General features: G+C 39.8%; 2 protein-coding genes across 2 annotated transcripts in view; both read left to right on the top strand.

Annotated features, from left to right (window-relative positions):
* znf143b (zinc finger protein 143b) overlaps nt 1–2787 on the top strand; it is a 13401-nt gene extending 10614 nt beyond the window's left edge. Inside the window, exons 13-15 of the mRNA XM_079223053.1 lie at nt 1–105; nt 899–1027; nt 2424–2787. The exon at nt 1–105 is cut by the window's left edge and continues 48 nt beyond it. Coding sequence (XP_079079179.1) covers nt 1–105; nt 899–1027; nt 2424–2507 — 318 coding nt within the window. The 3' untranslated portion in view covers nt 2508–2787. The remainder of the gene's footprint in view (nt 106–898; nt 1028–2423) is intronic.
* Nucleotides 2788–4719: 1932 nt separating this feature from the next.
* On the top strand, nt 4720–10540 carry wee1 (WEE1 G2 checkpoint kinase; the record flags this gene model as incomplete). The annotated part of the gene is made up of 10 exons (XM_079223880.1): nt 4720–5208; nt 5791–6005; nt 6412–6478; nt 7046–7218; nt 7603–7871; nt 8084–8173; nt 8290–8375; nt 8473–8643; nt 9195–9340; nt 9948–10540. The coding sequence occupies 10 exons, from the start codon at nt 4720–4722 to the stop codon at nt 10102–10104; spliced, it is 1863 nt and encodes a 620-aa protein (XP_079080006.1). The 3' UTR covers nt 10105–10540.
* Between the last annotated feature and the right edge of the window lie 1690 nt (nt 10541–12230).

Consider the following 12230-nt stretch of genomic DNA (forward strand, 5'->3'; position numbering starts at 1 on the left):
ATGGTAACCCAGGAAGGAACCACCATCACCATCCCGGCACACGAGCTGACGGCGCAAGGCTCCCACTCGGTTACCATGGTAACGACAGACGGCTCAGACGAACAGGTGAACAGCTGACAACCGATTGTTGTGTCGACTGTTGGAAGGATTTTATTTTTGGGTTTTTTTGTTTATAATTGTGTTGTTTTTTTTGTTAACTGATCTGACCTTCACAAAACCAGATAACTTTTACTTAAAATGTTGCACAAACGGGAAAAAGAACTGAACATCAAACTGTCAAAGAGATTTGCATGTGTAGAGAGCAGCTCAAAAAGATGAAAGAATTAAATCTGCTTTCGTAGTACAATTAAACTCAACGTGGCTTTATTGGCATGCAAGTTAAAAAAATACACTAATATGAATATTAAGCTTAACACAACATAAACATAACATTACAACAATGTTTTATAATGGTCTATATACAGTATTATAATTAAATTATTCATTAATAAACGGCAGCAACGCTGGGCACAATGTGGGCAGACGAATGCCAAACACTAATCACCAATATTTTCTAGTGTTGTGTAAAAAATACAAACGTTCCTGCACACAATTATTCAAATTCTTGAGATTTTATGTTACAAGATTGTATACAAAAAGTATGTCTGTCTCTTCAAACTCCTGATAATTCATGTAAAAAAAAGACCATCACACACCAGGATAGAGGCGGGAAATTGTAGAGGAAAGACTAAATTGGGGACAAATGAACTGTATACAAAAGAAAAGGGTTATGTTTTCATCTTGTTTATAAACAATGGAAGGATGGTTGTAAAGAGAGAGTAGTTGCCCTCTTTTATTTTCATATATAGATCTGTATGTTATATTTTCTTTATACATCAATGCCCCTTGTCTCCCTCAGGTGGCCATCATGACGCCGGACATGGGCGCGTTCCAAACCGTGGAGGAGGCGGGCTACAGCCAAGCGCAGGATGACATTCATCCTGTCACATTACTGGCCACCTCCAACGGCACTCACATCGCTGTGCAGGTTGGTAGAACCACACCATAGGAGCGAGTACACTGGTGGGGTGAGTCTCCATCTGTGGATGTGATTAGTTAACTTTAGAGAAGAAGACGAAGGGAAAGAGGAAGACTGGAAACTTGCTCCTCCATGTTGTTTGAATGCAGGAAATCTGTGAAAAGGATCATTTGGGAATAAATGTTTAGGAGTAGAGGGCCCTTTAAATTCATAGATATTAGTTATAGACTTGGTATTGATGCCACAAAGTCTGCTGCAGTTCTGATTGATTGCTTTTGCTGCAAACTACACTCTGTGTACTGTTAATATTATACTGACAGGAGTTTTAGGAGTTTAAAAAGATACTGACAGGAGTTTGGGGAGTTTTATATGATACTGACAGGAGTTTGGGGAGTTGTATGTGATACTGACAGGAGTTTTAGGAGTTTTATACGATACTGACAGGAGTTTTAGGAGTTTTATACGATACTGACAGGAGTTTTAGGAGTTTTATACGATACTGACAGGAGTTTTATACGATACTGACAGGAGTTTTAGGAGTTTTATACGATACAGACAGGAGTTTTATACGATACTGACAGGAGTTTTATAAGATACTAACAGGAGTTTTAGGAGTTTTATACGATACTGACAGGAGTTTTAGGAGTTTTATACGATACTGACAGGAGTTTTAGGAGTTTTATACGATACTGACAGGAGTTTTATACGATACTGACAGGAGTTTTAGGAGTTTTATACGATACTGACAGGAGTTTTATACGATACTGACAGGAGTTTTATAAGATACTAACAGGAGTTTTAGGAGTTTTATACGATACTGAAAGGAGTTTTATAAGATACTGACAGGAGTTTTAGGAGTTGTATGTGATACTGACAGGAGTTTTATACGATACTGACAGGAGTTTTAGGAGTTGTATGTGATACTGACAGGAGTTTTAGGAGTTTTATACGATACTGACAGGAGTTTCAGTCAGTTTCAGAAGGTATTTAAATGAATTCCACCCTGTTACGGTATTTGCTTGGGGGTGGGGTGTAGTAGGTGTAGGTGTGTGTTTCCACCCTCATGCCGGTGCATTTGATCATTGATCAAACCAAACGACCCCCGGATGTGTGAGTTCACACGTAATCCAAATCCATGATGACCACCATCACTAAATCTGCAACAGAAGACAAATTTGTAATAACAATTCACTGTTGTGGTTTTTAAATGTATCGGTAAAAGCAGAATTGTGATTATTATTTTCTTTTCACACCTTTTCCCAACATGTGACAGAAGCCCTTAAACACTCTCGTTCACAGTAGGAGGCGGTGTTGCCTTTTCAAAGGAGTAAATCCGTCGTAGTGATCAATTAACATTGATTATCAGTATGTCGATCAATGTTTTTTTTCTCCCTCCTCTCTGTAGCTCAGCGATCAGCCTTCGCTGGAGGAAGCCATCAGAATAGCGTCAAGAATACAGCAAGGAGATTCGCCGGGCCTGGATGATTGATGGACTCATTACGGACCATGATTTAGGATTTTAAAGAAAACAACAAAAACATCTCAATTGGACGATATCAACGAGAGAAAATCACAAGTCTTCCTCCCATGTTTTTTTTTCCACAAATGAACCTAGCTTTTATGTGTACATAGGATTTTGATAACTGGAGTTCTGCTATGCTATTTTGTTCCCAAACCAGAAAAGATGTGAGAGGGGAAAAAACGCTTTCTTATGTTTATGGTGCACAGTGCACAGGGCCGTGTACAGCTAATGCTATTTCTAATAAAGAAAAAAAGTGTGAGTAGTTGATTGTACTTGATTTTGAATCCCTGTTAAACATTATTTATATATATAAATATAAATAAATAAATTAATAATAATAAATAATGTATTTATGCACTTTAAGGCCAGTTTGGCATATGAACATTTTGAAAACACAACCTTTAAAATAACCTCACAGACATGGATGACAAAGGGAGAAGAGGTGTTTTCAGGTGTCGGCATTTAAAACACACCTGAAGGGACGAAGCACAAAGTGGATGCAATTTGTGAATTTTTCCCCATGGATTGGAAAATATATATTTGCAATGTTTGTTTTTAAAACACCACCTTTAGACTTAAGTACTTTTACTCAAATGTGGTACGATTTAGAAACACCTCTACTTTTACTTGGGTTTCATTGCTCCTAATTCTTTTATATTGTACTTTTTACTACGTCGTTTGACAAATTCAGTTAACATTTGTAGTAGTTTGTTTCCAGACTAAGATTTTACTGAAAAGATATGGTCACCTTATAAAATAAGATGCAGTATAGGTTAAAATAACCAAAAATATATAAAGCGGCTAAAATTAACTATCTCAACCAACTAATATTACAATTGTATTTTGTTAGGAATAAAATATATTTAAAACGGTCGAATACAGTAACACTTTCAAAGGACCTTTCTGCATAATGTATTACCAATTAAGTATGTATTTCTATACATTCTAAGTAAGAATATAGTGAATATTTATATTACTTTCAACTGTATGTTTACATTGTAGTACCTGTGTATTTAATGGACAGAATGGTCACTTTCATTTGATTATAATATTATATTATTGAAATATTAATACTGATTCTTTAATTTAGTAGCATTTTAATATTTCAACTGGTGGAGGTGAAGAACATTTTAACTAAATTATCACTGTTAGTTACATTTATCCTATTTTAATAAATGCATCATATGTTTTGTCTTATATATTTAGTAGATTTAAAAAGTACAATATTTAGCTCGGAAATGTAGTGGAAGTATAAAGTGGCATGAAATTGAAATACTCAAGAAAAGTAAAAGTACCTCAAAATTGTACTCAAGTATAGAGTAAATGTACTTGGATGCTTTATGGCCACTGGAAACCGTTTTATTGCCTAATATACTTGTTTTATATGCATTGTTTCTCGTATGGACCATCAGCTTAGCATAGATGGGTCCGTGTTCTAATCGGATCTTTACATATTCATGTTCCGCGGCTCCATTGATCACGCCGGTCTAAATAATGGGCGCATTGTCTCGCGCGTTGACGTAAACTGCGTGACTCCTTCGACTTGAAAGGGCTCGCGGCGTTCGCGCCAGATCGCTGCTGCGCCACGGAAGAAAGTACCGCCTCCCAAGACCCCTCTCTGGAACGCCCTTCTTTCAAAAAATCGAGACGCGCTCCGATTGGCCGCGCCGGCGGGGGAGGAGCCACGTGACCAACGGTCGCGGGAAGCCTCATTGCCACGCGCGTGATAGGAAAAGCCGAGTTCTCTTGACTCATTCAAACTTTTTTTTTTCTTCTTCACCTTCTTGTAAACATTGGTGCGGTGTTACACGTTTCGGTATCGGCGAGCCTTCAAGAAGTTAGTGACGGGTTTTGACACTCGACCGGACCAAGCATCGCCCGTTTGTTTTTTATTTTAAACTCCGACTTCTGGACTTTTGCTCCTCTCGACGGCTCCGGGGCCTTTTTTCCTCCGCGCTGGATGGGCGTGTTGGAGTCCGCTCACACGTTCACGTTTCCTGGGACCTTAACGGACCTTTAAGCGTCTCTTGGATCGATACCTTATTACTTTAAGGTAGTTAGAAGTGAACTACATTCGTGAATCGCCTCACATACCCGTAGTGGGGGGTTCCAACCGCGTGATTTATTTTTTTCCTGCTGTCGACGATCCCGGGGTTTAAATCCTAAAAAAAAAAAAAAAATGTCGAGCTTCGGCCGCCATCGACACGGATCTCCTTCACCGAAAGCTCCCCCGATTCGGCAAAAGTTGCAGTTTACGTGCAGCGACGGGGAGGACGAGCCCATCGAGGACGCGAACAACAGCACCGGCGGAGAGTCCGGCTTCACGGAGATGGACTCCCCGATGCCGCTGCGCCGGGACCCCGTCGACAAGCGGCTGGAGGGCACCAGCAGCCCGCTGAACCAGTCCGGCGGGGACGACGACGTGGAGCTGTGGGACGAGGAGAGCTACGGGTCCCCGTCGCACCTGCGGTCCCCGAGCAGCGTCATTTTCGCCAACTGCTCGCCGTCGCCGAGGAAGGCATCCCGGCTGTACGGAGGGTCCCCGGAGCGGTCCTACGTCCAGGACGACGGGGAGGGATCCAGCTCCCCGATCCCGGACTGTCCCGACACACCTCCGCACAAGACCTTCAGAAAACTGAGACTTTTTGACACACCGCACACACCAAAGGTTGGTATTTGTTGATGAAAAATACGTGTTTGGCCTTCATTTACTTACTTTTTTGTTTTGTTTTTGCATGGGACAACGTTTGGTATCGGTTAGCAAAAAACTCTTCCACACAACAGTTGAGGCTGCACTTTACTTTAACGTCTACAATCATGTTTTGCACGTTTATTTGGCTGCTTTTGGGATTGTGTCACACGTTTTTATTTGGGAAGGAACATCTGCGGGCAAAAAACAAGCAACACCAGATTTAAATAAACATCACGTCTGTTTTTTTTTTAGATTTCACTTAACCACGATCGCCCACTCAACTGTACTGTTGTGCATAATGCTCCCACTGTCAGTGTGCCAGCCAGCCAGAGGATTTGGTAACCTGAAGTAGTGTCTGGACATGTTTGTTTTTAATATCCTAGATTACACAACATTTCCCTTCAAGCACCAACTTTCAAACTTATATATCCCACATTGCTGTATTTCAGAACTGCGATCCCTTCATTGTTTATTCATTTATTTGAAATCACACTCTACTTGTTTTACACTCAAAGTAATGCACAAAGCACTAAATATCTTTATCTCTCTTTCCTCCAGAGCTTGCTGTCCAGAGCCAGGGGCTCGGGCTCCTCGGGGTCCTCCAGCAGGAGAGTTTCTCTGTTCAAGAATGTGGAGCCTTCAGGAAAGTCGATCACAGACACCAGCAGGAGACAACAGACTCCTCTGGTCAACTTCAACCCCTTCACCCCGGACTCCCTCCTCATCCAGTCCGCCACACAGCAGAGAAACAGGAAGCGAGCTCACTGGAATGAGTGAGTTTTCTCAATCTGCTGCACCCTAAAATACCTGCAGATTGTAGTACTTTTCCTAAAAAATAGCTTGAGTTTCGGGGGGAGGGGGGTTGTGTGGGGCGGTGACAAGCTGCAGTCAATATTCTGGTCAGTTGGTGTATTATCACTTTCCACCTTTTTGTTATTGCAGTAATGCAAAACCTGCTAACCGCCCTGCTGGACAGGTTAACCTTTTTATCTCGAGCACGGATCAACCCCATTGTTGGAATAACCAGATACGTTAGAGCCGTTGCCTAAGTGCATTGCAGGTGGGGGGTTTGAAGGCCTCATGGTTACTGGTGGACTTTGCCATGTGCGTGTGACGGCCCCCGCTGCTGCCCCCTGCTGGACAGAATGCTAACCCACACTCTATTGTGTTCTCTCTCAGCTCTTGTGGAGAAGACATGGAGGCGAGTGACGGCGAGGGAGAGGAGGAAGTCCTGCCACCATCCAAGGTAATTCAATCTTTCCTACGTGATTTGCATTATATTAATGCACATATTTACAGTTAGGAATGTGGTTTATTGTATTTCTCTTCACTGGACACTTCAATTAAATATTGGACTTCATCTCAAACTTTGTTTAAAAGTTGCAACTACTGACATTTGCATCATTGATTAACCTGTTGGATTAGATGATTTAACATAAAGCCTATTAAATGTCAGAAACTAGTAAAAAATCTGATATTTTCTGTTGGACTTGAGCAAATAATCACTTTTTTTTTAATATACTTTGTTTTGGTATGCAATTTTTTTTTTCCTGTAAAGAGGATTTAATATAATTTCACCATAAGAGCACAAGTGGAAGTATTGAATAAACACGTAATCCGTAGTTCTATCACACATAAATCAGTAGTAGTTCTATCACACATAAATCAGTCGTAGATCTATTACACATAAATAGTTGTAACTCACTACTTCATTTGTCTTTTCATATGTAGATTGATTAAAACCCAATGTATTTATTTGTGTTGTGAAGCAGCTGAAATGTGTCACTGATACATGTTGTTCTTCCGCTCCCAGAGGATCACCATGATGGACAGCAACATGATGTCCAGGTACACCTCGGAGTTCCTTGAGCTGGAGAAGATCGGCTGCGGAGAGTTTGGTGCCGTGTTCAAGTGTGTGAAAAGACTCGATGGCTGCATCTACGCCATCAAGAGATCAAAGAAGCCTCTGGCCGGTTCAGTGGACGAGTAAGTTGACTTAATAACAGTCTGAAAAAGTCTTGTCGAAGATCATGTCTTTATTATTATTATGTCCTGCGTCCAAAGTGTCTATTCTGAACCTTAAAATGATCTGAAGAGGATTTTAACTTTGTCAGAAACTTAAATGATAATTAATACATTTAAAGTGGTGGATATGAAGGTTTTAATTTAAACTTTTAGCCTCAATAATCAATATTATGCAGTTCACAAGGCACCCAAGCCATCTAAAGTGCTCCTTTACATAACTGGATATAAAAGTCGATGGAAAGAAATTTCCCAGAGAAACCAGATGCAACATTTTCTCCTTCATTTTAACTCCATTGTCCCAGACGTGTCTTTTAATTAAACCGGCCTGTTACCCCTCCTCCACAGACAGAACGCCCTGCGGGAAGTCTATGCCCACGCCGTGCTGGGCCAGCACCCCCACGTGGTGCGCTACTACTCTGCCTGGGCCGAGGACGACCACATGCTCATCCAGAACGAGTACTGCAACGGCGGCACGCTGTCCGACGGCATCGCCGAGAACTACAGGCGGCTCAGCTACCTGTCGGAGCTGGAGCTCAAAGATCTGCTGCTTCAAGTCACGCGGGGACTCAAGTACATCCACTCCACGTCTCTGGTGCACATGGACATCAAGCCCAGTGAGTACTATGGGATGCTGAAGAAGTGCTAATTGTAGTAGTAATGATAATCTGTAGATTTGTATAACATTTTTTACTTTTAAAAACTGCAGCAGAAATAATACAGATGACGCTTATGTATATTTGTGTCTTTTATACAACAGTAGCCTGAGTCTTAACATGAACGTTTACAGGTCAGAAACTAATAGTAATGTCGACGTCTTCTTTTCTAGGTAACATCTTTATTTCACGAAAGTCAGTAGCCAGCTGTGATGAATGTGACGATGACGAAGGAATGACCACCAGCGTCGTCTACAAAATAGGTAAGCTGCTCCTGTGAGATGACTTTGTTTTGTTGTGTTTTTTTTCTTCTTAAAATGTTATTTGCTCTAAAGACGGTCGTGGTTTTAATCTGTTCTGATTATCTCTCTCTCTCCAGGTGATCTGGGTCATGTGACACGAGTGAACAACCCACAAGTGGAGGAAGGTGACAGCAGATACCTGGCCAATGAAGTTTTACAAGAGGTTTGTCATCTTTCTCCAAGAACTGCCTTTGCTTATGAATCGAGCTTCACACAAAGTGTTAACGTTTCTCCTCATTGGTCTGATTTCCTTCTCGTAGGACTACAGTAAGTTGACGAAGGCGGACATCTTTGCTCTGGCTCTGACGGTCGTCAGCGCCTCGGGGGCGGAGCCTCTTCCCACCAACGGAGACAAGTGGCACGAGATCCGAGAGGGAAAACTGCCCGCCATCCCACAAATGCTTTCGCCAGAGTTTCTCTGTCTTCTCAAGGTAATGGATAACTGTCTGTGTGTGTGTGTGTGTGTGTGTGTGTGTGTGTGTGTGTGTGTGTGTGTGTGTGTGTGTGTGTGTGTGTGTGTGTGTGTGTGTGTGTGTGTGTGTGTGTGTGTGTGTGTGTGTGTGTGTGTGTGTGTGGAACAAGAGCAGCAATGTGAGGACGAGACATGTCAGCTGTCAGTAAGTGTCATCAGCATGTTGATGATCCCTTTCAAAGTTTGTTAGATTGTTTTAAATGAAGAAACTCAAGATGTTTTTGAGGCAACTTAAAGGTGTTTTGATGGAGGGAACTATAACTTTTAATCTATTGCTTATCGCCGCTGTCATATTTTAACTTAAGTTCAAACGCATTATTGTTATTAAGTTAATTTCAAACTAAATTTAGCGAAGAGTGCCAATAGTTTTTTTTTAATTGACTATGAATAATTTCTCTTGGGAGATGACTGGGCTTTCTTGTATTATCACATCCTTGTTGAGCAGCTTTTCCTTGTTTTTACATTGTAATTTCTTTAAACCTAATCTTATACATCCTTCTCGTCCATCAGCTGATGATCCATCCTGATCCCAGTAGACGGCCATCGACGTCTGAGCTCATCAAACACCCGGTGCTCCTCACCGCCGCCAGAATGAGTGCCGATCAGCTCCGAGTCGAGCTCAACGCGGAGAAGTTCAAGAACGCCCTGCTGCAGAAGTAAGTACTCGACAACGGAGACGAAACAATTTAACTCATTGTTACTCATTGGACACTGTTCATTAGATGTGTTATATGACGCTGTGAAAACATGACGGGCAAATTAAGTTTAGCCTAATTTTATGTTATATAAATAATCAAGATAAGATAATCCTTTATTAGTCCTGCAGTGGGGACATTGCAGCATTACAGCAGCAAGAGATAATAGTACAATAAGAAGCAAGTAATACATATAAGTAAACAGTAATAAATACATATAATATAATTAAATACATTAATGGGAGAACAAGTCAAAATGTTGATTTTTGCATAAACCATGAATATTATTGATCGCTCTGACAATCGTCCATTCCATGATTGCCGGCACACAACCCAATCTCTTCTACCATAGTAAACAGAATTTATTTGCTGTTTCCGGACAAAACAAGACATTTAAATACGCCGACTTGGACGAATGTTTTCCTTTTTAGTTTCTGACTTTTTATTGAAAAAATAATCGACAGAATGTTGCATGATGAAAATAATCCTTGGTTTAATTGAGTCAATTAAAAGCGACTGTAGCCTTCAGGCCTCAGTAGTAATAAGTGAACCCTTTTCTCGCCCTCAGGGAGCTGAAGAAGGCCCAGCAGGCTCGAGCGGCAGCAGAGGAGAAGGTTTTGTCCACCGACAGGGTCCTGACCCGCTCCACGGTTCAGTCGAATCCCAGAACCTCCAGACTCATCGGCAAGAAGATGAACCGGTCGGTCAGCCTCACCATCTACTAATCCTTCGATCCACCCAGACAGGAAGTGAAACACGAAGGCTCATGGACCTATTTAATCAAAAACCCATTTCAGACGGAATCGGTCTCTTTAAGTTTGTCTTTTCGACGTGAACGCCGTCAGTCGTGGTGGAAGAAAACTGAACTTGAACTCATCTCCTTAGCCTCTCATTGCCAACATGGTTCAGCCCTTTTTAAAAAAAAAAAAAAATAAACTTTGTCATTCCCGAAAGGTAGTTACTTTACCTTTCAACACTGTCATTCCTTAAGTTTGCATTAACGTCAGGCTCTGTCACCGTTTCTGTCCTTGCACTTCCCCTTCGACAAAGCCGAAGCCTGTTGGCAGCGGATCGACGCTCTCTTCAGTGTGAATGTACTTGCCGAGCGCACCTTACTGCCTGTCAAATGCCTGATGCTGGGTACCAGAGGGTCTGAGAACTGACAATTTCCGTGTTTGTATTGGAGCACTTTGGAGGCAACGACTGGAACTTGCCACTTTTTTTTTTTTTTTTTTTTTTTTTTTTAAAGAGAATTAAAAAAAACCTGCTGCTATTGATGTTTTGTGTGTATCGGGGTTTGGCCCATTTCAGGTTGGATCGTTCTAGAGGTCATTGGCTCTTATTTTCAAGTAGCAGGAGTCTGTTTCCCGCCCCATTTAATGTTTATTCTTCTGGTTGGATGGAGAATGGATCATGCCATTTGAGCAAAAATCATCCATTTTTATTTTGAAGTACCATAACCAGTGAGCTCACTCATTATCTGTGAGGTTAGAAGTGATCCGTAGTGTTTTAATGTCCCCTGTTGATAGGTGCTGCCAACCCTGCCTGTAGCATTAGAACAATCATCGTCCTGTTCTTTAGGTTCTCGTGTGTTCTGTTATTATTTTTTCCCACAAAGCTCCTCTTCAATTACTGGTTAGAAAAACGTTTTCCTCATCTTTCATTTTTTCTTGTAATCTTTTAACACAAAGCCTTTCTGTTGGTAACCTTGTACATATGTTCTTTTAATAAATTCTTACCGTCTACACTTTGTTCTGTCCACTGTGATGTGTTGGAGGATCAAATCTTTACTGGATGCATGTGTTGTGAAAGTGCAGCCAAAGGCAAAAATGACATGTCGGGAAATAGTCAGAGTATGTGATTAAAAATGTTAAACAGTCATAGTATGGTATGTCATTGTAAACAGACTTTTTAATATCATATACTATACTTTTTATTGACATACTATGTCTACTATACTATTTACAATACTGTGACATTCAAAACGCGTGTTTATAAACATGCTATTGTAGAGATAAATAGAATAGTTGTCGGAAAAAATGTCGTCATTCAAATGTGAAAGTAGGACATGGTATGCTTTGTCGTACAAATGTCAGCATGTTAGGAAATGTGTTGTGAAAATACCATAGCATGTCATAACAAAGAAACAACATGTATAGTATGTCAAACTACAGATTGACTTAACATTTTATGATAACTTATTACATACTATGATTTTTTTATTCCTTAAAAATGGCAATTTTTGAGATTTTTCATGTCAAACTATCACATGACTTTTTTGACAATATTATGACTTTTTTTGGACAAAATACCAAAACATTTTATGACACTCTATATTTGACTTTTTATAGCATTTATTATGACAGCCTATACTATAATTAAAAAATAAATTAAATGTCATGACATACTATGACACTTATGACAGTATAGTAGTGGACTATATACTGTATATTCAGATCCTTTATGTACAATTACTAATATCACAGTGTAAAAACACTTGGTTACAGGTAAATGTACTCATGTTACATTAATATATATATATACAAATATATATATATATATTAAAATATATATATATATACACACAAATACATATATATATACTATATATATAAATAAATACATGTATATATATATTTAAAAAATACATAAATAAAATGTTTTGTATGCATATATATATAAATAAATATATTTTTATTTATATATAAATAAATATTTTTGTTTGTATTGTATATATATTTCAAAATATATATATGAAATATGTTTTCTTTCAACTGGCATATTGATTATTAGTAGTGCATCAACTGAAGTTAAGTAGCCGACAGTATTTGAGTAAATGCAGATTGAATAG

Source organism: Taurulus bubalis, assembly GCF_910589615.1.
Source record: "Taurulus bubalis genome assembly, chromosome: 9".
Classification (NCBI taxonomy): Eukaryota; Metazoa; Chordata; class Actinopteri; order Perciformes; family Cottidae; genus Taurulus; species Taurulus bubalis.